Source organism: Chinchilla lanigera, unplaced genomic scaffold (assembly GCF_000276665.1).
Source record: "Chinchilla lanigera isolate Chin_1 unplaced genomic scaffold, ChiLan1.0 scaffold00151, whole genome shotgun sequence".
NCBI lineage: Eukaryota > Metazoa > Chordata > Mammalia > Rodentia > Chinchillidae > Chinchilla > Chinchilla lanigera.
This window is the reverse complement of record NW_004955552.1, coordinates 1,721,985-1,748,482: the sequence shown is the minus strand read 5'-3', so window position 1 is coordinate 1,748,482 and position 26,498 is coordinate 1,721,985. Positions and strand designations below refer to the sequence as shown.

The 26,498-nt window shown below is 36.2% G+C and overlaps 1 protein-coding gene across 10 annotated transcripts in view; it reads left to right on the top strand.

The window, feature by feature from the left end:
* The window catches only part of Pcm1 (pericentriolar material 1), a 93,426-nt gene that overhangs the window by 20,420 nt on the left and 46,508 nt on the right, over positions 1-26,498 (top strand). For 7 of the 10 annotated variants that reach the window (XM_013508601.1, XM_005412197.2, XM_005412196.2 and 4 more), the window contains 16 exons: positions 1,740-1,849; positions 3,687-3,903; positions 5,930-6,134; positions 7,137-7,310; positions 7,758-7,915; positions 8,014-8,252; positions 11,332-11,483; positions 11,790-11,919; positions 13,046-13,186; positions 14,820-15,010; positions 16,225-16,419; positions 18,458-18,677; positions 18,788-18,933; positions 19,535-19,725; positions 21,821-21,992; positions 24,934-25,292. In XM_013508601.1, the coding sequence (XP_013364055.1) occupies positions 1,740-1,849; positions 3,687-3,903; positions 5,930-6,134; positions 7,137-7,310; positions 7,758-7,915; positions 8,014-8,252; positions 11,332-11,483; positions 11,790-11,919; positions 13,046-13,186; positions 14,820-15,010; positions 16,225-16,419; positions 18,458-18,677; positions 18,788-18,933; positions 19,535-19,725; positions 21,821-21,992; positions 24,934-25,292 (3,000 nt within the window). The remainder of the gene's footprint in view (positions 1-1,739; positions 1,850-3,686; positions 3,904-5,929; positions 6,135-7,136; positions 7,311-7,757; positions 7,916-8,013; positions 8,253-11,331; positions 11,484-11,789; positions 11,920-13,045; positions 13,187-14,819; positions 15,011-16,224; positions 16,420-18,457; positions 18,678-18,787; positions 18,934-19,534; positions 19,726-21,820; positions 21,993-24,933; positions 25,293-26,498) is intronic. The other 3 variants (XM_005412198.2, XM_013508599.1, XM_005412195.2) reach the window with 1 other exon arrangement.

Sequence of the window (26,498 nt, the reverse complement as noted above, 5' to 3'; positions counted from 1 at the left end):
GGCAGGCGCTTTTGCCACTGAGCTAAATCCCCAGCCCCCAATCAGATTTTAAAGACTTTCCTTTAGTAGTTATGTTAATCTCAAATGTGTACATTTATATAATCACGTGATGAACATAGAATTCTGTGTTAGTATACAGTGACTTTATTCTTACTCCTGTATTATAGAGAAGAAATTCAGTTTCCAACTTACCTAAAATTATGAAGAATTTTAGTACAGTGAGAGCTCCTGAATTCTAGGTTAGGAGTCTGAAATTCTAAATATGAACTTTGTAAGAAGTAAATACTTTCTTTTTAAAAAATGTGCTATCATGAATCGGGATAAAAGTAGAATGGATTTGAATTTGAATTTATTCTATATACTACAAAAAGAATTTTGGCTTAATAACTTTAAAACAGTTGCTCTTTATAGAAATTTTGTAGGAGACTACTGATGAAAAGTTAGGATGATGGTGTTTAATCTGGTGGGTAAGGGAGACAACATAATTGTCATGGGAAAGAGTATATCACCATTTAGAGAGTTGCATATTATCTGTATTGTAATTTCCTTCTTTTCAATGTAGATTTGGACTAGATCCATAGGATTCTGTCAGCCCCAAACAGAATCAACAGGAAAAGATAAGGTTTTTCTTAAAATGGAAGCAATTTATAGCCAGTAGTTCTTTTAGAACTAGAGAGTTAGAAGTGAGGGTAAGGATGTTGTGGTTTGGTAGTAGTCAGCAACTGTTCAAAATTGTCATCAGAAAACTACTTTAGAAATATGAGACCTTTTTTTCATAGTGAAGAAGGTAAAATCCATGGTCTCTTAGTATGACATATTATATGCAGTTATTTCAGTAAGTTATTTGTTGTAATGCGGGTGTAGCAAACTATAGATTCAGCCCACTGTCTGAAATGAAGTTGTATAGTACACAGCTCTGTCCATTTGTTTGCATATTGTTGATGGTTGCCTTTGTCATGTAATGGCAGAGTTGGGTAGTTGAGACAAAAACTGTATTTCCCAGAAAGCCTACCCTATTTATTATCTAAATCTTTAAGCAAACCTTGGTAGCTTCTGAAATATAGTATTGATTCTGTTGGAGGAACTGGAGATTAAGTAAGGTCTGTCAGAATCAGCTGCTCGTTTTCAGGCGGTCACTTTGCACACCACTCCTTCTACTGAAACAAACCTGATAGACCTGCTCTACCCTTAATCCATTCAGTCATGATTATTAACTGAGGTAAATACTTTTTCCTCTTGTATGTTGGAATAGAAAAAAATGAGCCATTCTACTAGAGTTTTACAATTGTCTATTTTTAGGTTAGATAGAAATGTCTAATAAAATTGTTTATTAGCACAAGATTAATTAGTTTCTTTTTTTAAATTTTATTTTTAATAATTTGTGTTTGCAGTACATAATGATTGCATTCATTGTAGCGAGTTAGTGCATGTACATAAGAAGGTTAACTAGTTTTTTTTTTTTTTTTGTCTTTTTGAGACAGAGTCTTGCTGTGCAGTTCAGGCTGGACTTGAGCTCACTTTGTAGGCCAGGCTGGTCTCAAATACGCAACGATCCTCCTGCCTCAGCCTCCTGAGTGTTGGGATTACAGGCGTGTGCCACCACGCCAGGCCAGTTAACTAGTTTCAAATTAGATTAGATGAGTTTTTTTTTTTGGTCAAAGTCTATGTTTACTCTATGTTTCTCAGAAATTAAAAAAATTTTATTAATATTCATGAGCAGTTGTTAATTTCCTTTCCAGTTGCTGCAGAAACTACAGGTAGTTTATCAGGAGTCAGTATCACATCTGAACTAAATGAAGAATTGAATGATTTAATTCAGCGTTTTCATAATCAACTTCGTGATTCTCAGGTAACTTTAATGTTTTTCGTAGGGTTGAACTTATAGTTGCATCCACTAGACAGTGGTCCTCAGACCTGACTAAGCATAATTACCATCTGGCAGAATGGTTGAAGGTTAATCAGTACAGCGACCCCTTCCTCCAATCATGGTTTGGGCTCCCTAGTAGCTGGGATGCTGGAAGCACAAGTTAGAGGAGATTTACTTTGAAGTAATTAGTGAAGTTTTCCTTTTGTATGCAACTAAACAATACCTTCTTTTTTCCTCTAGATAACTAAATAGTCATAACTTTTAAGACTTACATTAAGTCTAGGTCCTTGCAATATTTTACAGTAGTTTTACCAATAATTTTTATGAAAATTCTTGTTTTGAGTTAATAAATGCTTTAATTTCACATACTGTGTAAGTAATTACATAAATGCAAATTTATAATATGTGAGTTTTGAATAAAAAATAATTAATACCTCTCCATTGAAAATGAGTATGCTTGAAGATGCAGTGTTTTGTGCCTGCTTGCTGACCAAGTGAAAATAATAGAGTTTTAGATGTTTATGAGGAGATGGGTATGAGAATGCTCATGACAGCATTGTACTAGTAGCAAAATAATAGAAAAAAATAATAAGTATTTCTTTATTTCATGAAAGAAAATAAATTAATAAATTATGATATATAGAGTGAAATTCTGTATAGCAGTTACTACAGTAAATGAACCAGAGTTAATGAATAAAACTGCTAAGTTTAAGAAGGATACCTGGGCCTGGTAGTTCCGGGGTTGAGTGCTTGCATTCATGAGGCCCTGGATTGAATTTCTAGTACCATAAAAATGAATAAATAAAAAGATGCTGCTTAATTTTTAATACATACATAATTTTTATGAACATATAAACAGGTATTACAAAGTAAAAATATGTACAAAACTGATAGATGATCTAATTCCAGATTGTGATTACTTCTGTAGTGGATAATGGGGTCTGGAAAGGATGTGTATAGAGGTTTAGCTATTTTTCTAATGTTATATTTTTTTTAAATAAAAAAGAATAGATACAAATATGGGGAAATCTTAAAATTTGACAAAGTTCAGTAGTAGATGTTCATTGCATGATTCCCTAAGCCTTAGTGTAGTCCTGAAATAGTTCATAATTTTTTTTTTTTTAAGTTGAGTAACAGCTGGGCATAGTGGTGCATGCTTATAGTCCCAGCATTCAGGAGTGCTGTGAGGCAGGAGGACCACTGTGAGTTGAGGCCAGCCTAGGGTGATAGTGAGTTCAAGGCCAACCTCGTAGTAAAACCCTGTCTCAAAAGAACAAACAACAAACAGTAGAGGAACATATGATGTAGGTCTGGAAGTTGAAGGTTATGGTTATGATTCTAAAAAAATAATGAAGCCAGGCGTGGTGGTGCAAGCCTGTAATCCCAGCACTCGGGAGGCTGAAATAGGAGGATTGTTGCAGTTTCTAAAACAGTTTGGGCTACAAAGTGAGCTCAAGTCCAGCCTAAACTGCATAGCAAGACTGTGTCTCAAAAAGAAAAAAAAAGTCTCAAAAACCCTGTCTCAAAAAGACAACAAATGAATAAATAAGAAATGAAAAGGTAATGAGAGAAGTTGGGTATGGTGCTGCATATTGTAATCCCAGCACCCTGGGAGGCTGAGGCGTTACAATCTTAAGTTGGATCCTGTTCTTGGCAATTTAGTAAGACTCCATTACAATATAAAGAACATCTATTTATCTATCAGTGCAACCTAGGCAAAATATGTCGCTTTTACAAAGAATATTTATACTTAAAATAGTTTAAAAATGAGAAAGCAACTTTTAATTTCCTTTGTCGTAATCTTTCTTTTTAAAATAAGCCTCCAGCAGTTCCTGACAACAGAAGACAGGCAGAAAGTCTTTCGTTAACTAGGGAGGTTTCCCAGAGCAGGAATCCATCAGTTTCAGAACATTTACCTGATGAGAAAGTCCAACTTTTTAGCAAAATGAGAGTGCTACAGGAAAAGAAACAAAAGATGGATAAATTGCTTGGAGAACTTCACACACTTCGAGATCAGCATCTGAATAATTCATCATGTAAGTAACTCTGGTTAGCAATATTTCATAGAGGACATAAAAATATATATGCTGGTATGTGATAGTTACAGCATATTTCATGAGTGATTTGGTTTCTCAAGAAATTCATAATTTTCGTGGGGAGGTAAAACTTGAAGTTTTAAAATAACAAGCCACTGTATGGCAGTAGTCAGATGCGTAGTAAATCTACTCAGGAAGAGAAAGAACAAATTTAGGCCTTGAAGAATTTTAATAAGTGGCAGAAAAAGAGATAAATATTTGATATTTACACACAGTGCTACATTTTTAGAATATTGAAAATTTTCCCTAAGGAAAAAAGAATCCTATTTGTACTTTGCTTGAAAAACCCCAAAACTGTGGTCTAGAAGTGTAGCTCAGAGGCAGAGCATTTGCCTAACATGTTTGAAGATCTGGATTTGATCTCAGTTCTTCAAAAAATAAAAACTATGAAACACTTAGAGATTATTTAGACAAAAAAAAGCAGAAGAGTGAGAGAGACAAGATAATTTACATAGCACATACAGGGTAGTGCAGAAAATCTGTAACTTACAATCACTGGACTTATCTTAATTTTTTAAAAATATGTGGTCATTTCAGGGAGCTGTTACTACAGGACATGTCTATTATGCTACATAGATACTCTACTTACTCTAATTCTTTTTTTGTATTTATTTTGGTCTTGGGGATTGAACCCAAGGCTTTGGCACAGGCTAGGCATGTACTTCACTATACCCCAGCCCATTCTGGATTAGACCTAGTCATGAGTCTTGCTGTCCTGATACCTTTTCAAGGGTGGTTCCTGCCACTTATTAAAACAATTAGTAGCCGGGTTTGAACACTGGAAATAAAAGTAGGGGCAACCCAAATTGGTTATTGTTCTTTAACATTCCAGTTGATATCTTACTAAAAAGAAAAGATGAAGGATAAAAAGATCATCTCTGGAGTCCCTCTATTTTATTCTCCACCCATTCTATTTCTCTGCCACCTCCAAAAAACCCTTACATTTCTTCCAAGCTTGGTGGTGCATGTCTGTAATCCCAGCACTCAGAAGGCTGAGGCAGGAGAATTGTCTAGAGTTCAAGGCCAGCCTGAATTACATATCGAGATCCTGAAACATTCTCCTTGCTTTCCCAGATTTCTGCTAATTGTCTCCTCTAGAGTATAATTTCAGTCCCAGTCCTTTACAAACAAAGGGAGACAACTGGGAAAAACTTCCAGTTTGAAGCTAGTGCTTATAGTTTTGTGACTGGTTTTATATACATAAAGAAAGCACTCTGCCTATTGACAACTACAGAAGTTCTTTTATCCAGTGGGAAAAATGGGAGAGCAGTGAAAGGTGAATGGTCAGGTGTATACGGGAGATCAGCTACAGCAATTGTGTCATTAATGTAAGCAGCAAGCAGTAATGCACACTTGGAAAAAGAGAAATGACAGTTTTGAAATGTGGAGGAAAAGCACAAAGATTCTTTATCCATATTAATTGCCCTGGAATGCATAAGATACCTTTATCTGATGTATGTGGACAGGAAATAATTAAAATTTGTCAGAGTACTCTTATTTTTGGCCACCATGCCTGGCTTATTTTTCTAGTATACAGTATTACAATTCTTGGAATCCCCTCTCCTCCCTGTTTTCGCCCAGTGATTCTAATGTAAAAGTAATATGGTGCATGCCTGTAATTCCAGCATTTGAGAGGCTGAGGAAGGAAGATCAGTGGGAGTTCAAGGCCAGCCTGGGCTACATAACAAGACCCTGTATCAATAAACAAATTAGCAAAAAAGTAATAGAATCTCTGGAAGAAAGAAGTAAAAATCTGTTTTCCGTGTGTATTTTGATGTGTTTAGTTGTGGAGTACACTAATAAATAAGTGACTTCAATATATTCTTAAGTTTGAAAAATTTAATTTCTGCAGAATTTAGGAAGTTAATGATTTTTAATTTTTACGTGTTTCTGTCTCTAAGCATATTGTTGCTTGTGGCCATGTTCTTTATTTGTGGTAACTGGTGACTTCCCTCTTTTTTTGTAGTTGTTCCTTCTTCAGCCTCTCCACAAAAGAGTACAGATCAGAGAAGTACAAGTTCAGCCCCCTCTGCTTCTGTAGGCTTGGCGCCAGTTGTCAGTGGAGAGTCCAATAATAGCCTTACGTCATCTGTTCCTTATGCTGCCACTTCTCTGGTTTCTCAGAACGAGAGTGAACGTGAAGGCCATCTGAATCCAACTGAAAAACTCCAGTAAAACATTTTTTAAAATCCTATTCACATAGATTAGATTTAAACAATGGGGACAAAGTTGGGATTTTTTTTTTGTGTTGGAATTTTGGAGGAAAGTGAAGTTGTAAGATAAACATTTTTAGGTTAGTGTGGTGTGTTATATGTGCATTTTGTGAATTGTCAAAGAGAAATATAACATTGTAACACAGGTATCTTTTGCAAACTGATGTTATTTTCTTGTCTTTCAAAGAAAGGGTGAGAAATAGCTAGGCTGTAGTTAAAATATTTCTTATTCAAATGAAAGGCCCCAGGCTCTAAAGTCATACATCCCTAGAATTGTATCGTGCAAGGGTATGTCGCTGTGGACCGGTAACTTACCTTACTAAGCCTGTGTTCCCTCATCTGCAAAAGGAAGCTAACGGTATACCTGTTCATAAAAGTTTTCTTTTTAAATATACTTTTAATTGATACATAGTGATTGTACATATTTATGAAGGACAGTGTGAGATTTCAGTTTGTTTTTAGGAACTAAAAAAGTATTCTATTTCTTGGCGCTTATGTAGACAACTCAGGAAACTTAGTTATTTTTGTTATAAATATTATATACTTTATAGATTTCTTTTTATGTGGGCAGTTGGAAACCTATAAATATACAATAATACCAGCATACCTGATTTGTCTGCAGGTAATTAAATTGAATATTAGTAGTTCATATTTTTGATATACGTGAAGAAGCCTAGAAATGTTTTTGACTTTGAGCTTTCTGCTCTTAATGTTTATACCTAAAGTTAAAATTGTTTACGCTTTTGTCCCTAAAACAGAATGAGAAAATAAAGTCATAAGACATTGAATAAATAATAGTTGAAGTTAAACTCACTTCATTACTGTCAGATTCCTTCAATATTTGATAAGGTCTATCTTGTTAAAGTCAGTGATGTATGTGTGTGCATGCTGCCTGCTATTGTATGAAAATAGCATCCTTTCTTGTTTTTGCTAACGTGCGTATTAATACATATTTATCAGGAAGCTAAATGAAGTTCGAAAGAGATTGAATGAGTTAAGAGAATTAGTTCATTATTATGAACAAACATCAGATATGATGACAGATGCTGTAAATGAAAACACAAAAGATGAAGAAACTGAAGAGTCAGAATATGACTCTGAGCATGAAAATTCTGAACCTGTTACTAACATTCGGTAAGAATGTTTTTGTGAGTGCTTCAGTGTATTCATCCTAACGGAGTAGTTCTAGTGTGGCTGTTGTGGGGGGAGTGGGGGAGGAACCTTAGTAAAGTGCTCATTTGTTTTTCGTTTAAGCTTTTCTTTTATAAGTATCATTTTGACCAGTATAATCATACTTGGAAGTATTGAGTATAGTAGTATAGTCAGTTTGCTGTTTTGTTAGGTCAAATACAATAAATTGTAAGAAATATCTCATTAGCATTTTTGTTTGCTCTATATTTTTAAGTGTAATTTTGACTTGTCAGATGTTCATAAATTTGCAAGTAAACACATATAAAAGTTAAAGAAAAGTTGGAGCTGATTATTAAAAGTTTTAGATTAAATGGGATAACGAATGTTTTTCTTATTTTGAAGCTGTTTTACTTAAGCTCTGAAACTTAACTTTAGGTTTTCTTTTTTCAGAAATCCACAAGTATCTGCCACATGGAATGAAGTAAATAGTAATAGTAATCCACAGTGTGTTTCTAATAATAGAGATGGGAGATCAGCTAATTCTAACTACGAAATAAACAACAGATCTGCTGCCAACATTAGGGCTCTAAACATGCCTCCTTCTTTAGGTATGAGTGATAGTATTCAAAGGGTTTGCCACATAGTTCTTGTGAAGTGTATCTCTTAAATTTACTTCAAAATTATTGACTGGATGATGTAATTTTAGCAGATTGTCGATATAATAGAGAAGGAGATCAGGAGATCCGTGTAGCACAAGGGGAAGATGATGAGGAAGAGGAAGAAGAAGCAGAAGAGGAGGGAGTCAGTAGAGCTTCGTTATCTAGTCATAGGAGCAGTGTGGTTGATGAGGCTCCAGAAGATGCAGAGTTTGAACAGAAGATCTACAGACTTATGGCTGCGAAACAGAAACTTCGACAGCTACAAGATCTTGTTGCTATGGTACAGGTAAATACTGAATGTTTTTGGGGAAAAGACTATTAAATAGTACACACAAAGTTAACTGTGTTTGTGTGCTTGAAAGTTGTATTGGTACAGTATAATTACAATAGTATCCTTTTTTGTGGTAAGAATTGAACCCAGGGCTTTGAACTTACTAAGCAAGCATTCCACCACAGAGGTACATTCCCAGCCCTGCATTATTTCTTACGTGCCAGTTTTAATGGCTTAGTATGTTATATTATACATCAGACATCAGCAGACTTGTTTCTTTCTTTTTTTTTTTTTTTTGTCTTCCTTTTTTTTATTTTAAAGAGTAAAAGAAGGATAACATAATAATAGGAGGGGCTTACCAAATTACAGACAAAGTGGTAGGAAATTATCAATGGTTATTGTTTTACATATTGTTATCTATAAGATAGTTTCTCAGGAAAACAAATAGACAAATGATAGAGAGTTACAGACAAAAGAGGTAGGAGATTATTAATAGTTGTTGTACTATACTTAGGTATCTTGAAAGTGGCTTCTAAAGAGTATAAATAGAACTATACTTGAGTGACCTACTGAATAATCATTCAATAATTCTCAATGGTTGTTGTAGGAAACATAATAATAAACATGGATCCATTTATGAAATAGGATAGGAACAATACAAACATTAGAGAGTTATGGATAGATTAGTAGGAAAATATCAATGACTGCTATAATACATGGTGGTATCTTCAAAGTGGTTTCTCAGGAAGACAGAGATACACAAGAAGGATCTAACAAGTAGTTATAGCCTAAGGGTTGTCAAAAATCAAGTGAGCCGTCTGGGGCGAAAGCCATTTTTTGTAGTGTTTTCTCTCCAGATTCCCATCGCATTGGAACCCCACAACCAGTTAGTGTCCTCTCCCCAACTGTCAGCACAGGCAGCAGGAACCCTGCTGCAGACTTCGCCGGAGCTCCACCACAGCCTATACTGTCAGGGGAAGAATGGCTTCCAGTGAGTCTCTGTAGGTATTGTGCAAGGTCCTCCTGGTTTACAGCTTCCGAGTGGCTCTCGTGACCCCAGTCCACTGGACCTCTGACTCTGTGGGCTTAGTCTGCATTCTCATGTTCTCTGAGTCCTTGTTCAGCAGCTGCTCCTGCGCTGGCTCTGGACCTTTCCGGTTCTCAATGGCAGGAGCAAGAGTGGCCCATTGTATGGCATGTATTCCCAGGGGTTGTTCAAAGTTTGAATGATTCACACACATCCATGGGTGGGCAACTGCAGCCGGTGCATGGTGGGCCAATTGTGTCACTGTTTCTCTGTGTAATGATAGATCTCAATTGAGTGGTGGCGGCCGGCCTAAGGGCCGGCGCGCAACAGCACTCGCCGCCGCATGGCTCCCCATTCGCTGGGGGCCCTCCCTCCGGGGGCCTATGAGGCAGGAAGCTAGCCAGCCGGAAGACTGGCGCTCCCCACTCTTGGCTCCCTGTGCGCCGGAAGCCCTCCTTCCGGGGAACTACGAGGCTGGGAGTGAGCCGCTGGTCCAAAGACTGGCGCTCCCCGCCCGAGGCTTCCCGTGTTCTGGGGCTTTTTTTGTCTTCTTGAGACAGGGTCCCACTGTGCAGTTCAGGCTGGCCTTGAGCTCACTTTGTAGCCCAAGCTGGCCTCAAACTCAGAACAATCCTTCTCTTTCAGCCTCCCAGGTGCTGGGATTACAGGCATGCACTACACACCTGGCAGCAAACTTTTTCTAATATGAGTGAGTTAGTAGGTATTTTGGTCACAACTTCTCAGTGCAAAATATGCATAAGTAATATATAAATTATTGTGGCTGTGTTCCAATATAGTATTATTTACTAAACCAGACTGTTGTTTTTGTTTTTGCTAATAATGTTAGCCTATGCCAAGCAGATCTCATAAATCTCAGTGAAATAGAGAGTAAACAGATTCAAGAGATGTTAATTGTCTGTTGTTACAGATCTACTGGTATCTGAATCAGAATTTAGGCCACCTGACACCAGACACCTGAGATCTTAACCCACTTGATGTAAAAGACAAAAAATCTTGGTTTATTCAGTAAAGTCAAATAAGTAAAGTTGGAGGTTGTATTTTGTTTTGTTTGTGGTTTGGAGGGTTGAAGCTAGGGCCTTCACACAAGGCTGTATACCCAGCCCATTTTTTTTTATTTTGAGACAAGGTCACTAAATTGCCCAGGCTGGTCTAAAACTTGCAGTCTCCCTGCCTCAGCCTGCTAAAGTACAGGGAAGTTGGAAGTAATCATACATTGGAAGTAATCAAACCAGTGTATACATATGAAAATATTCCTATTTTAACTTCTGTATTAATGTAGTCTATAGACTTTAGGTTTTTACAGTTTAATAAGGTACATATAAACTGTCTAGAGCAACAAAAATGATTTAACCTTTAAAATCCTTCCATTTTATCTTTTCCTTAATTGTTACGTCTTGTTGCCCTTTTCCCAGTGTAATGTGTTCATTAGCCTGTTTCGCATCACTCTGATGAAATTTCTGAGGCTGGGTAACTGTAAGGAAAGTAAGTTTATGTAGTTCACGGTGCTGGAGTATTGTAAAGGCCCACATCTTCTGAAGGCCTTCTGGCTGACAGAGTCCTGAGGTGTTGCAGGGCATCACATAGCAAGCAAAAGGGTATATACATTTGTGTCTATACCCTTTGGTATCCATCTCTTTTCTTACAAAGCCACTGGTGTTCAGTTATGTGGGCTCTCTTCTGATGTTGACTTTATTCAGTCCTGATCACCTCTGAAGGGTCTACCTTTAATACTAGTAGCACTAAATTTCCATCCTTCTCATACTTCAGTATAGGATTTGAATTTCAATACAGAATCCTTAGGGGACATACTCAAACCATAGCTAAGCCATAGCACTAAATAGTCAGCACAGCAGATTTAAATGCCCACATTTTGGTTTTAGAGCTTAATTTCTTGCCGTTGAGAGAAGATGAAATTTAGTTTACTGTAAAAATTTTGTGCTTTATTACATTATTTTATATAAATTATATAGCCTGATGTGTTTGCTGAGGTGTAAATTGGATCGTTTCAGGTATCAAGATAGTTTTAATATAATTACGCTGTTTCAGGATGATGGTGCAGCTGAAGGAGTTATCTCTGCCAATACATCAAATTTGGGTGATGTCTACCCAGTAGAAGAGGATATCAAACAAAATTCAAATAATGCTAGAGGAAATACCAATAAAACACAGAAAGATACTAGAGTAAATGGGAAGGCAAGGTATGGTAAGCTTTGGACTTCATTTAATAAAAATTCAGTGCCTGTTTTATTTTTATTTTACTTTGTTTCATGAGGTAGACTGTCGCTGTGTGGTTCAGGCTGGCCTTGAACTCACTTTGTAGCCCAGACTGGCTTGGCATTCAGGCAGCAGTCCTCTTGCCCCAGCCTCCTCAGTGTTAGAATTAGAGACACATGCCACCATGCCTGGCTCTAATGCCTGTTGGAGAGAAAGTAATTGGCTAGGTGTTGTGTTACTGTCAACGTATTTTATTATAATCCACAAATATAATGTCAATGTAATTACAGAGAAAAATTTTATGAGGCTAAATTACAGCAGCAACAGAGAGAGCTAAAACAATTACAGGAAGAAAGAAAGAAACTGATTGAGATCCAAGAGAAAATTCAAGCATTGCAAAAGGCATGTCCTGACCTGCAGGTAATTAGGACATTTATTTCCATTTGTCTGGGGAAAAAAAAAGATGTTTAAAACCTTATGTCACCTGAACATAGCTGTTGTCTTTTTTTTTGTTTTTGAACTACTATACTGAGGTGACAAGAGTTGTATCTACCCACTTTGTGGATAAACTAATGAAATGGGTTGGGGATTTGTTTATACTATAAGAGCACATAGAAATGGACTCGTTTCCATTCTTATATTTACTTGGCTAGCTAACCATTGATTTAGAACATGAGTACTTCTAACTTTATTATATTAAAATATTCTCATTTAAACTTTGTAATTATGGACCAGCATTTTCATATTTTACTGGCCTAATAATAAAGCCATCATAAATTATCTAAAGACAATAGTGCTGGGGATACAGCTCAGTGCACAGCGCCTCCCTGGCAAGTAGAAGGCCGTGACTTCCATTCCCAGTATCAAAAGAAAAAAGAAAAGAAAATAATTATGCATAGTTTGGTTATTAAATATATATACTTATTAATTAGTTGTATATTACTTGGGTCTTTGAAATTAGAGAATAAGCTATCTTTGGTTTTGTCAGATAATTAGGTATAAGGTTAATATTGGAGTAGAATCATGATTGTTCTTTGAGATCTTCTTAAACTTCATCGGTTAGCTTTATTCTTTATATTTTGTTTTTAAAGAAAGGGAAACACATCGCAGCGATCCTCTTGCCTCAGCCTCCCAAGTGCTGAGATTTCAAGTATGCATCACCATGCCCAGCCTCAAATGATGTTTCTGATATAACTGTTTTCTAAACTCTTACCTTTTCCACTTTAATCTTTTTGAGGTTTATCCCCAATCTAAGTAATCTTCAGGGACTATGTGACAGAGTTGGGATAAGTATACAAAATTTTCCACAATAACAGTGGCTCACTATTGCTTCTGTTGTTCCTGAGTGTTACTACAGGTATTCACCAACTTTTCCCTGTGTTTTGATTTTTTGTTGGGTTATATTGGGGTAATGATGACAATTGAGGTCTGGTAAGCATAGATTAAATATGGTATTAGAGGTCTAAAGAAGTCAAATAACTGCTTTTATGAAAGTAATAAAATTGCTTTAACGCTTGATAATAGTTTTTTGCCAATTCTTTTTTAGCTGTCAGCTGCTAGTGTGAGTAATTGTCCTACAAAAAAATATATACCAACTGTTACTTCAACCCCAGCTGTCAATGAAAATGAGACTAGTACAAGCAAATCTGCTTTTGAGCCTGATGATTCTTCAGTAGTAGATAATGAGGTACAGTACAATAAATTCTTTTGTCTCTGTGTAGTCTTAGGTTACATTTTAAGAAGGGCAACAACACTTATGAAATGTCATTTTTTGTTACTTGAGTTAGTCAGCTTAACATTGCTGTAATGATACCTGAAAAAAAAAACAATTTAAAGGAAGAGAGGCTTAGTGTGACTTAGTTTCAGAGATTACAGTGTGTATTAGCTGGCCCTTTTGCTTTTCGGCTTGTGGTGAGGCAGAAACATCATGGGGGAAGGATATGTTGAACGAAACCTGCCTGTCTCATGGCGTCTGGGAAGCAGAGTGGGAAAGAGCATGTAATGGCTAGCCTCCTCTTCCCACATTTTTTGTACTTGGGCCCACAGCATTTGGCTGGTGCTGCCCATACCCTGGACAGGTCTTCCCCATCAGTTTGGTGTCCGGCCATCTCCAGTCATCTATAGAAACACCCTGTAGGCATATCCAGAAGTATACTTTGCTACTTTCTGAGGCTTTTTGTTTTTGTTTTATTTTGTTTGGGGTGTTTTGTTTTGTTTTGTTCTGGTTTTTTTTGGCTCATTAGAGATTGAACCCAAGTCCTTTGCACTGAGCTACATCCCCGGCCCTTTTTTATTTTTTATTTTATTTAGTCTCACTAAGTCATTAAGTTACCCAGGCTGGGCTTGAAGTTGGCATCCTTCTGCCTCACCCTCCTAGAGTGCATGAATTAGGGTATGCACCACAGTGCCCATCTAGGAATTTTTTAACTCCATCAAGTTGGCAAGATTAACAGTCACATTATTTGGTTGTTGTCTTTATTTTTTTGTTTTAAGGTGCTGGAGATCAAACCTATTGCCTTGCACATACTACACAAGTGCTCTATGTAGAACATGTTTTTATTTTACTTTATTTTTAATTTTTAAAAAAATTTTTTTTTGTTTCTTTTTTTGAGACAGGGTCTTGCCGTGCAATTCAGGCTAGCCTTGAGCTCACTTTGTAGCCCAGGCTGTTCTCAAACTCGCAACGATCCTCCTGCCTCAGCCTCCCAAGTGCTGGGATTATAGGCATGCACCACCACACGTGGCCGAACATGTTTTTAAATTGTAGTATGTTTTGTACAGTTTAGTTGGGGAAGCAAATCAGTTTTTTCCAAGAAATACTTAATGTTTTAGGAAACTCATGCTCCTTATTAGTATAATTGGCAGAATTATGTATGAGGGGATAGTTGTGGCACATACTAATCATTTCAGTTAGAAAGACCTATACTTTGGCTCTTTATTTGTATATGGTGTATAGAAAATACTGTAACTTTTTCTGAATGGTCTGTGAAATACATTTGGGTACCACTTGCTTTCATTAAGAATTAATGATTGTCTTTCTCTTATTTATCACTAAAATATTATTTTAATCTTTGTGGATATTTTAGTATAAAAAGGATAGAAGGAAAGTAGAGAGAGCTTTGTTTTTTTTTTGTTTTGTTTTTCTCCGGTACCAGGAACCGAACTCACGACCTTGCGCTTGCCAGGCAGGCGCTTTGCCGCTGAGCTAAATCCCCAGCCCCGAGAGAGCTTTGTGTTAGTGACAAGATACTATACGGTTATTATTCTTTAAGGCTTCAGCAAATCCAAATATTTATTCAATTCTGATTTTTAAAACATAGTTGTGGTCAGACATGAGAAGACATGAAATGTTGAGAGAGGAGTTGCGACAGAGAAGAAAGCAGCTTGAGGCGCTAATGGCCGAACATCAGAGGAGGCAAGGTCTCGCTGAAACGACCTCCCCAGTGGCTGTGTCTTTAAGAAGTGATGGATCTGAGAATGTGTGTACTCCTCAACAAAGTAGAACAGAGAAGTAAGAAAGTTATTTAAGTAATTTTTTAAAAAACATCATTCACTTAAAATCTATAGGCAAGGCAGCCTCATTTTCCCTTTATATTACAGCACATCTGCTATTTCCTTTAACCTAGTGCTTAATATCACTGTTGTGCCTCGGGTTAACTGAATCTGGCCACTTGCTCTTCTAACTTCTCTTGCTTTTGTAACTTGCTCTTCTAACAGCTTTCTTTATTTTCAATTACTGTGGTGTTTGAACAGATAGTGATACAGATTTTCGAGTCTGTAAGCCATATTTTCTTAGTTTTTGGCTGATAAAAAGAAAATGCTTGATATTTTATGATGTTTTCCATTGCAGATAAACACTTTTTTGTTTGTAAGGTTCTTGAGGATCTTAAAACATTTTACTATATGAAACATTTAGTCTTTAGGGCTTAAATTTGAAATTTTCATACTTAGAATATTTCTAAGAGTTGGTCATACGTGAGATTAGTTATTTGCTTAGCTGTATAATAATATTTTGATCTGAAATCTTAAAATCCAAATTTTGCAACTGTGCTTGTTTATATCCTCACGCCAGTTTTATTACATTAGTCTCCCTCTCTTCCTCTTAGAAGAACTTTTCCTGTTCTTAGAAACCCATTGTGCATATTGCTGGTCAGACTGTGCCTTCTGGGTACTGCATGTGTCTCATTTCACAGATCTCTTCAAACAGTTTTGATGAACATCTAGCTTTAGAACCATTGGTCTAGAGTTGTACATACATCCGAATATGGCAGCAAGTAGATATTGGTGGCTGTTTACTTAAAATTAGGTTAAAAATTAATTTTCATGGCTATACAAGCCACATTTTAAGTGCTGAGTAGACATGTGTATTTAGCATCTATTCTGTAGGGCAGCACAGATTGTGCCAATAGATCATTACCGCTGTTGTAGAAAGTTGTGTTGGACAGCACCAAGGCAGAGAACTGTCACTCAAGGAAAAGTTGAGGGAGGTTTTGTTTAGGCCAAAGATCTCAGAATGGGATTACTATTTTAATTTATTTGATGAATTGTTTTGTGGTAGTCAAACTAAGCATTCTAGATGATTGTAATCAGGATACTACCATTCATCTCATAGAGTTACTACAATTAAATATAAATTTAGACTTGTGTTTTACAGAGTCTGACCTGTAATAGATTGTAAAGTATTTAACTCATCTTCAGAATGATATCTGTTATGTCTCATGATAGAACGATGGCAACTTGGGGAGGTTCTACTCAGTGTGCACTAGATGAAGAGGGAGATGAAGATGCTTACCTTTCTGAAGGAGTTGTTCACACAGACGAAGACGAAGAAGAGCAGTATGCCAGCTCCAATGACTTTTCTGTGTACCCTCCTAACAGTGTGAATCATAACTCCTGTAATGTAAAGGAAACCAAAAATAGGTTAGTCTCAGTGTTCTCATTTTTTGCTTAATTTAAGTCTAGCAGGTCTTTCTGACTGACACTGGGCAGTTGTGCAGTTCTCAAGACCAACTATACAAGTGTCCTAAAATTCAGTTCGGTTATGGTACTAAGACTCAAGAGTTAGTGCAGACCCCACAAATTGAAAGACTCAGATATACTAGAGTGTCTTCATTTCAGGTGCAAGAGCCTGGTTCCCAGGGTAACTGCACTTCTGTCTGACTTGGCTACAAATTTAGTAGTTTCCCATGACCCCTCTTTAGGTTTGATAACTTACAACTTACACAACTCAGAAAATACACATACTTATATTTATCAATTAATATGAAGTATCCACATCAGGAACTCTCAACTAGAAGAGATTACGGGTAATACATGAGATATACAGAGCTTCCATGTCCTCTCTGAGCAAGGCACTCTTGTAAAACATTGATGTGCTCACCAATCCAAGAACTTTATGGACTCCAAAGATTTTTGTGGAGGTTTTATTGTATTAGTCACTTTCCCTTCACTGGAAGAAAATACCTGACACTCTGAAACTTAAATGAGAGGTTTATTTTGGCTCACAGTTTAAGAGAGTCTGTGGTTAGCTGGCTCCAAGGCAGAAATAGTATGGTAGAAAGACTGTGGGAACCAGGAATCAGAGAAAAGGGAGGAACCAGACACAAGACTATACCCTTCTGTGTCCTGCCTTCAGTGGCCCACATTTTCTAGCTAGATCCCACGTCTTAACAGCGCATTTAGCTAGGAATTCATCGGTGGATTAATCCATTGGTGAATGTGATGGCCCCATGATCCCGTCACCTTCCAGAAGCTCTACCTCTGAGCACAGAAGACTTCTAGGGGACATTTTAGATCTAAATCATAGCAGTTATGTAGGCATAGTTGATTAAGTCATGACCGTTAATGATTAAACTCAACCTGTGGCTCCCTTTCCTTCCCTGGAGTTTGTGGTATAGGTCTGAAAGTTACAACCCTCTGATGACCTTGTTGGTATTTCTGGTGACCACTCTTCCCCCTCCAAGAGTTACTTTATTAGTGTTATTGAAAGGGGATTGTTAAGAATAACAAAAGGTGCTCTACCAGTCAAGAGATTCTGAGGGCTTTCTAGGGGCTCTGTGCCAGGAACCAGAGGCAAAATCTGGATGTATTTTTATTTGTAAATTATACCAGAAGGGTGATGTGCACTGCATCCCAGGTAGACTATATCAGGATTCACACATAAACTTTCATCTTTGTTCCTGTTTTGGGGAATTAAGAAAGGAGGAAAAATTGCTTTGAAATATATACTGAAAAAGGTCAACAGAGATATTAATTGCATTGCCAGGTACAGTGGTGTGTGCCCAAAATCCCAGATACAGTGGTACCTTGGTTTACAAGTGCTTTTGTTTGCAGTTTAGTTTGCAAACAAAAGCATTTGGCAAAATTTTCTTTGGTTTGCAAACTCTGAATCGAGTGACAGTCACAACTGTGGCCATCTTTCCCATACAAACACAAATGTGGCTGTCTTTTCCAGAACTGTAGAATAAATTAAGTTTGTAAACTGAGGTGGTATTATACTTGGGAGACTGAAGTGCTAGGATCACTTGAGCCCAGGAATTTGAGGACAACCTGGGTAACTTAGTGAGACCATCTCTCAAAAAATATATAAGGTAAATAAAAGTAAAAAATATTAATTCTATTGTTATTTATAACAGTGAAAAATTTTTCATTAGAAGATGATTAAGTGAATGTAATGGTTCTACTTGATAGACTGTTATGTGCTTAAACTAAAATACACATTTTTATTTGCTTGAACTGAAAATACTTGCGGTGTAATAAGCAGAATATAGAGTCACATGGAATTTTCTGTGCAAAACATTGTGAAAAAGACCAGAAAGCAGTTGAAATTGTATAAAGCTGGAGATCTGTAATTTTTAAACTCCTTTAAAATTAGAGAGACTAGGGTATCAGGTTATTACTGTATTTTTAAAAAATAAATTCTACGTGTAATGACTTAAGGCTTTAAATCTTGTGTTAGGTGGAAGAACAATCGCCCCTTTTCAGCTGATGGAAATTATCGTCCTTTAGCCAAGACGAGACAACAGAATATTAGTATGCAAAGGCAAGAAAATCTTCGCTGGGTGTCAGAGCTCTCTTATGTAGAAGAGAAAGAACAGTGGCAAGAACAAATTAATCAGCTAAAGAAACAGCTGGATTTCAGTGTTAACATTTGTCAGACTTTGATGCAAGACCAACAGGTAAAATTTACCATAATACTAAATTTTTCATTTGTTTGCACCATTTTTGAAGCAATACAAATTTTTATAAACTCACCAGTAACTATTACCAAAAATTTTCTTTCAAATAGACTCTGTCTTGCTTGCTACAAACTCTCCTTACGGGTCCTTACGGTGTTATGCCAAGCAATGTTGCGTCTCCGCAAGTACACCTCATAATGCACCAGCTGAACCAGTGCTATACACAGCTGACATGGCAGCAGAATAATGTTCAGAGGTAACTGTTTCTTGCAAGTATTGCAACTGTATAGTGAACACTAAACTAAGATTGAGAGTTCTGTAGTTACCTTCTGTGAGAAAAGAGCAAGAGCCAAATTGCATATTCAGACATTCTGCACTATCTGAGAATTTTATAGTCAGTGATTTACACAATATTCCTTATTGATACTGTTTGCAAAAGTTTGTATTATTATATCCTTACATTGGGTGAATTGTACAGTGTGTAAATTACTACTGTAATAAAGCTGTAAACAAAAAAAATTAGTTTTAGGGACTCAGGATGTAGCTCAACATCACAGCCCCTGCCTGGCAAGTGCAAGGTTGTGAGTTCGATTCCTAATACCAAAAAAAAAATTAGTTTTAGTTTTACTGTACCTGCTATGTGACAAAAGAACCAAGTTTAAGTCTTGTTCCAAAGGCTGTTAGTGAATTAAGTGAGCAGAGCAAGGAAATACTTGTTGTAGTAAACGTGCTCTTGTATTATTTCTTTTATATAAGGGAATATGTATACACACATATGTATGTATCCTTTCTGAATATACTTTTATAGATGATAATTTAACTGATTCTTAATTTACTGACTTCCTAAATTTTTGTAGGTTGAAACAAATGCTGAATGATCTTATGCGCCAGCAAAATCAGCACCCAGAAAAAACAGGAAGCAAGGAAAGAGGCAGTAACTCATCACACCCTCCTTCTCCTGGTTTATTTTGTCCTTTCAGCTTTCCAACACAGCCTGTAAATTTGTTCAATCTACCTGGGTTTACTAACTTTTCATCATTTGCACCAGGTCGGTGACTACATACCTAAACGGAGAGTACATGCAGGGGTTTTAGATTATAATTTGTCCATTGCATGATGGATATTTTTGATATGGTTGTGTTATTAATTAATTATTTTATTTGTTTTTTGCATGGATTTTATTTTTTGGGTTTCTTGTCCCCCCCCTCCCCCCCCTCGGACCGGGAATTGAACTCATGACCTTGCACTTGCCAGGCAGGCACTATGCCACTGAGCTAAATCCCAAGCCCCTGTATGGATTTTTAACATTCTATTTTGGAATGGTAGGAAATGGCAAGGAAAGTTACATACTTTTCTATGTTGTTTCTTATAATAAAACCTTAAGCATAATATTGTTGCTAACAAAATGAAGTAAATTGCCTATGAATGATCTGCTTCAACTATTTATTAAGAGGAAAGGAAATTAACGTGTCCATTGGCTGCTGTCCAGAAGACATTGTGTAAAACATTGTGAGAGTAAAGATGACTAAATTAGACAACACTTCTGGAGAAGCACTATATCTTGTTAGTGAACACATTTAGCTTTTTGTTCAGACTTTTTTCTGTACTCATTATGTGCCAAGCACTATATAAATTACTGAGCTTGAAAGGTGAATGAGACTAATCCTTGAAGGAATTCAGACTCTAGTGAGAAAGCTAAGAATATGAATAAGTCCTAATGATGCAGTGCCGTGGTCCTATAGCCTATGGTTGGGGGAGAGTAAGTTTGATTTTTCCAGAAAAGGTTTTATTTAAAGAATGAGTATGATTTATTTCCAGAGAAATTAAAAGGGAAAGGGCTTTGTAATCAGTGGAACTACTTAGAGTTACAAAGCAATGATGTAGTACTCAGTTCAGGAGAATTTAGGGGTAAGTGTAACTAATGTCTAGGAGGAAGGCAGGAAAAGAGTAATTAATAGGACTGAAGAGTGACAGGCCTTTTGTGAGATTAAAAAGAAACTTAAACTACAGCACATGCGAGAGAGCCCTTGGAGAGCTTTGAGAAGGGGTAATATGAGAGTTATATTTTAGAATGAGTACACTGATAAAAGTGTTGAGGAGAAATTAGAGGGAAGGAGCTAAAAGTAACTAGTGAATAAAAGACTTTGATAGTAATACAAGGGAAAGAATGGTGACCTGACTTAAGGCATTGGCAGTAGCAATAAAGAAAAAGGAATAATTAAAAAGACATTATAGAAGTAGAGCAAATAAGAGACCAGTTATATGAAGTGTATCATGAAAGAGGAGAAGTTGAAGGTGTTTGCCAGGAAATGTAGGAGGAGAAAAAGGTGAGGGGCTTTTATGAACTTTAAATATCCATAAAGCACAGTGTGTTTTTAAAACAGTAGTGTTAAGAAATTCAACATGCCATTTTACTTCTTAAATGTTAACACTGACAGCAAATGTTACTTAAGTTTTTGTGTGTGTGTGGTGTGTGGTGCTGGGGATTGAATTCAGGGCCTTGTGCATTCCTAAGTTGGTTTTTAAATGATAAATGAGAAGCTGTACATGCTGGTCCTTTTAACCCCATGCCAAACCTGTACAAGGACATCCCTCATACACCAGTTCAATTTTGTGAAGCTCTTCTTACCCCTTTCTGAGAGTAATCCTTTGCAAATACCTCTGATACATAGCACTGTTCGGTAAGTACTTAATTATGTTATGCTTTCCTAATTAGAGTAAAAGGAATATAAGCTTTGGAGTCATGTAGACCTGAAATCTAATGACCTCTTTTTGTTAGATTTTTGATCTCTAAGCTTGTTTTTCCACAGGTAAAGTGAATATACCTGTAGTACCAATTTCACACTGTTAATTTAAGCATTAAATAAAATGACATGTGAAGTATCTACAGTTGAGTCTGGCACCCTATAATTTGATAAATATCAGGTACTATATATCTTCTAGCTCTTAAGAGGTGGAGATCATTAGTCATCTTTATATCACCAAGACCTAAATTGTAGTAGGCTGTGAGTGAGCTATAAGTGATTAAATAAATGAACATTAGTATATTAAATTTTTTGTTCTGATGCATTTCAACAGAGTATGTGGTTTCATTTTAAGGCTAAAGGCAAAATTTATTGTTCTTCATTGCTTTTATTTCTTAGGTATGAATTTCAGCCCTTTATTTCCTTCCAATTTTGGAGATTTTTCTCAGAATTTTTCTACACCCACTGAACAGCAGCAGCCATTAGCCCAGAATCCTTCAGAGAAAACAGAATATATGGCTTTTCCAAAACCTTTTGAAAGCAGTTCCTCTATTGGAGCAGAAAAACAAAGGTACTTGATTGTGACCATAATGTTACTTGCTTAAACTTTGACTTTTGTAAAAACACTTTTGTAACTACATGTAATTATATGTAATTTGAAGACGCAGTTTGTGATTGTTTGGCTTGACAGTTTTGGAAGTATGAAACTTGTACATTTTATTGGATACGACCAGGCTATTAGGGTCTCTTTTGTCCTTGATTTGATGTCTGTCTTTCAGGTTGAAAGTGACTTAAAGTTAGAAACTAATATTAACTCATAGAGGATAGTTGTTAAATGGTGATCCTCTTATTTGACTCATACCATCTAATTAGAATCACTTTCTAGCCACGTGTGGTGGCACACACCTGTAATCCAGCACTTGGGAAACTGAGGCAGGCAGGAGGATCGTAGCGAGTTCCAAGACCAGCCTGGACTACAAAATGAACTCAAGCCTGGTCTGAACTGCCTAGCAAGACCCTGTCTCAAAAAGACCAAAAAAAAAAATAGAATCACTTTCTAGAGCTCATTCAAATATAATACTGAATACTATTAAATATATTTGGGGTGTCTTCTGGTTTTTGTCAGTACTAGGGATTGAACCCAGGGCCTCAGGCTTACTGCTGTACCACTTCTTTGTTTGTTTTGATTTTGAGACAGGGTCTTATAAGTTGCCTGTGCTAGCCTTGAACTTGCAATCCTCCTGTCTCAGACTCCTGTGTACCCTGGGGTTACAGTTTTGTGCCACTATGCCTGGCTGTTCTGGGAAGTTTTAATGATATGTGGTACCAATCATAGGATTTTGTTTTATCTTCTCTAATATTTATTATTGTTTAATATGATAATTTCTCAAGTACCATTTCTGACACAAACAGCCTAAAAGACTAGTTAGATTAGTTTAGGCCAGTTGTTCTCTAGGCATATTTATGTCTATATAAGTGATGTTTTCAATAATTGTGTTAATTTAGAAAGTTACTTTGGTAGCCATCTGGTAAAATTTTGTTACTATTATTTACTTCAGAAAAAAACTTCTTAGGAGGTTGAAAAATTAGAGTTCATTGAGCCTAAAAACATACATTCTGTATGTTTTTCTGTTGAAAGCGTTTATATCGTTCACATTACATCCTTTTAGATATATGATTAGGCATATCTCCGTTTGTTAAATTAAGCTTTTGGCATTGTTAATTGTTAAATATAGTCTTTTTTAAGAGGGTGGGGGAGACAAGGTCTCACTGTGTAGTCCAGGCTGGTCTTGAATTCATTATATAGCCCAGACTGGCCTCGAACTCACAGCAGGCTCCTGAGTGCTGATATTATAGGTGTGCACCACCACTCCTGGCTGACTGTTAATTGTTAAATTATGAACTTTTGGGGATTAACACAGTTCTTAGTGCAGTTTCCATTGTGAAGATAGGTGAATGACTGTCCACAAGCAGTAAACATTTATTCACAGCTTCAGTGAGTAGGACTTGCTACTAGAAGTTCACTACTTCATTATTATCAGTGTCATATACTTGATAGTAAAAAATTATTCTTGTTTTGTATTAAGTATTTATATCATTTTTAGAATGGATCTCTATATTTTATTTTAGATATTTGATCTTCCTTATAATAGATAGACCTCATCTCAGACTCTCAGGTAGCATAGGTTCCCTGAATTGATTGGAGATAACAAGTCATATAAAACCTGTAGCTTAGTAAATAAAGGTCAGAAAACTGACAGTAGTAGTAAACAGTTTAGGCTTGGCGGGTCACATGTAGTGTCTGTTCTTTCCATTCATCTGCACCATTTCACACAAAAGCAACCATTGACAATCTATTAGCGTACAAAAAGAGCTGTGTTCCAATAGCACTTTATTTGTGGGCACTGAAATTTGAATTTCATATAATTTTATGTGTCAGATAGTTTTCTTCTTGTGTTGTTTTTTCAACAATTTAAGAATATAAAATCCACTCCTGGTTCAAAGATTATATAAAAAATAGGCTGTATTTGCCTTGTAAGCTGTAGGTTTCTAACTCTTGTCTTGAGTTTAGCCCTGTAGGTGTCTCTCAAACTTATTTGTAATACCTGTTTTTGTCCATGCTAGATTTTGTAATAAAAAGTTGTTGACCTCTTGCTTAGCTCTAAGATATTTATAAGGCATATTAGCTTATTAAAAATGATGAGAAATTCAGTAGATCTGTCCAACTTTATTTTGCCAGTTTTTTTTCCCCAAATTTAGATGACAAGTGGATACCTATTACATATTCAGGGAGGCTAGTTTTTAGCAGATAAACTTTAGGAAATGACAATAGACCAACAAAACTAAACTATACTTAATTAATAGAGAAATTAATTACTAGTTGAGGCCAGGTATAGTGATGCACCCCTGTAATCCTGTCACTCTGAGAGACTGAGGCAGAAGGATTTCAATTTGGAGCCCAACCTCACCCAATGTACTGATTCAGCAAGACCTTCTCTCAAAATAAGAGCGAGCTCAGGATGTAACTCAGATCAAAGGCCCTAGGTTCAGTACCAGTACTGTAAGAAACAATTGAATAAAAATAAATTACTAGCTTAATGGCCAATTGTTTTCACAAATTCTAGTCAAACTCTAGTTTTCTTTGAACTCTTTTAGGTAAGAGCTGCATGTCTGTTCCAGACCTTTTGCTACAGCTCTCTGAGCCCCTTCACCCAACTCCTTTTTCTTTTTGTGTCTCATCTTCCCTTGTTTTTCATTTCCCACTCCTTCCCATCATAAAGCTTAGAATTTTTGCCAGTAAGAATGTTTTATTAAGAGTCCAAAATTAAAGTTTAAAGTAATTTGCAATATGTACTTATTTGCACATGTAATTCATATTCTTATGAAAATATTTTTATAGATGGATGATTTTAATTACCTAAATGTACTCCTTAGTAAGCAGTAAGCATGTCTGGAATTTTCAGCAAATAAATTTATAATGTAATTTCTAAAAACTTATTTTCATTGGTAAGGAATCAGAAACAGCTTGAAGAGGAAATAGAAAACAGTAGAACATCATGGTTATATGACCAAGAAGGAGAAACAGAAAAATCATCTCTCAAGACTGGATTTGCAGTGTCAGTAGAGAAAACTACAAATAGTAATTGCAAAAGTCAATTGGATACAAGTAGGAGAAGACGCCAGTTTGATGAAGAATCATTAGAAAGCTTTAGCAGTATCCCTGATCCAGTGGATCCAACAACAGTAACTAAAACATTCAAGACAAAAAAAGCATCTGCACAAGCCAGCCTGGCATCTAAAGACAAAACTCCCAAATCAAAAAATAAAAAGAGAAATTCTGTTCAGCTGAAAAGCAGAGTTAAAAATGGTGGTAAGTATTAAAATTTGTTGAATGTTGTTCAGCATAAATATTGATGACTTTCTTATGACATGTTGACACTGAACGTTGGTATTGCTAGGTGGGCAGGGATACTTAGCAGACATTTTTAGTTCCTTTTCTACTTTTTAAAACAGTAAATAAATATTTCAAGATAAATATTTTAAAACATGACCTTTTTGCTTCTTGAAGGTTCTTATGTTTTCTTTTTCTCTCTTTGGGGGGGGTTGATTTGTTTTATGTTAGAATAAATATATAATATGTATATATATCCTAAATACATACGATAATATGTAATATAATATATATACAGTGTTAAATATATTATGAGGAAATATCCTCAGTTTTGTAGGTTACTGGAAAATTGCCATGGTGCCTGTGTTTGACAGTTTTCTCTCCTAATGTTATATCTGGTCTTTCATCCAACTCCTTATTCATGACTTCTCTTTGGATTCTTAATTGATTTCATTTAAAGAAATGTGCACTCCTCAGTGCCTTGCAGTTTTTGAATATCACCTTTAAAATGAAATCACCTTTGAAACAGGCTTGCTTTTAGTCCTTCTGGAGCTGAAGCCATATTTTATTGAATATTGATTTTGAGTATTATGTGAAAGTTCTTTTTATAACCTCTTTTGTAAAAAGATTTTGTATGATTTTTTTAAAGAATTCACTTAAAGTAGATTTTGTATGATTTTTTTTAAAGAATTCACTTAGTTAAAATAGTTCTTTTAACTAAAATCTGGAACATTATCACTAAAGGATACTACCTTTTGGCTGCGGCCTTGAGTTCTTAATTTAAGGAAATAGTATTTGGTGCTTAAGAACAAAGAATTCTAAGCTTATAGTTGAGAATGTTTGAAAAATCACTGCACATTGCTGACTCCCTTTCTTTGAAGTTCACAAAACATACAGATACAGTGAAGGCCCTAAGAAACCAGTAGTAGGAAAATACATGTGTAAACTGGATATGGTGGTACATACATGTAATCCCAGCTGCTTGGAGGCTGAGACCAGCGTGAATATCTTAGTGAAATCCTTTCTCAAAGTTTAATTTTAAAAAAAGGGGGTTGAGGGAGCTGGGGATATAGCTCATCACTGGAGTGCTTGCCTAGCTGATTGAACCCTGGGTTCAATCCTGTCAATCCTGAGCGCATCCCTTCCCCCAGTTACATACGCAGACACACACACACACACACACAC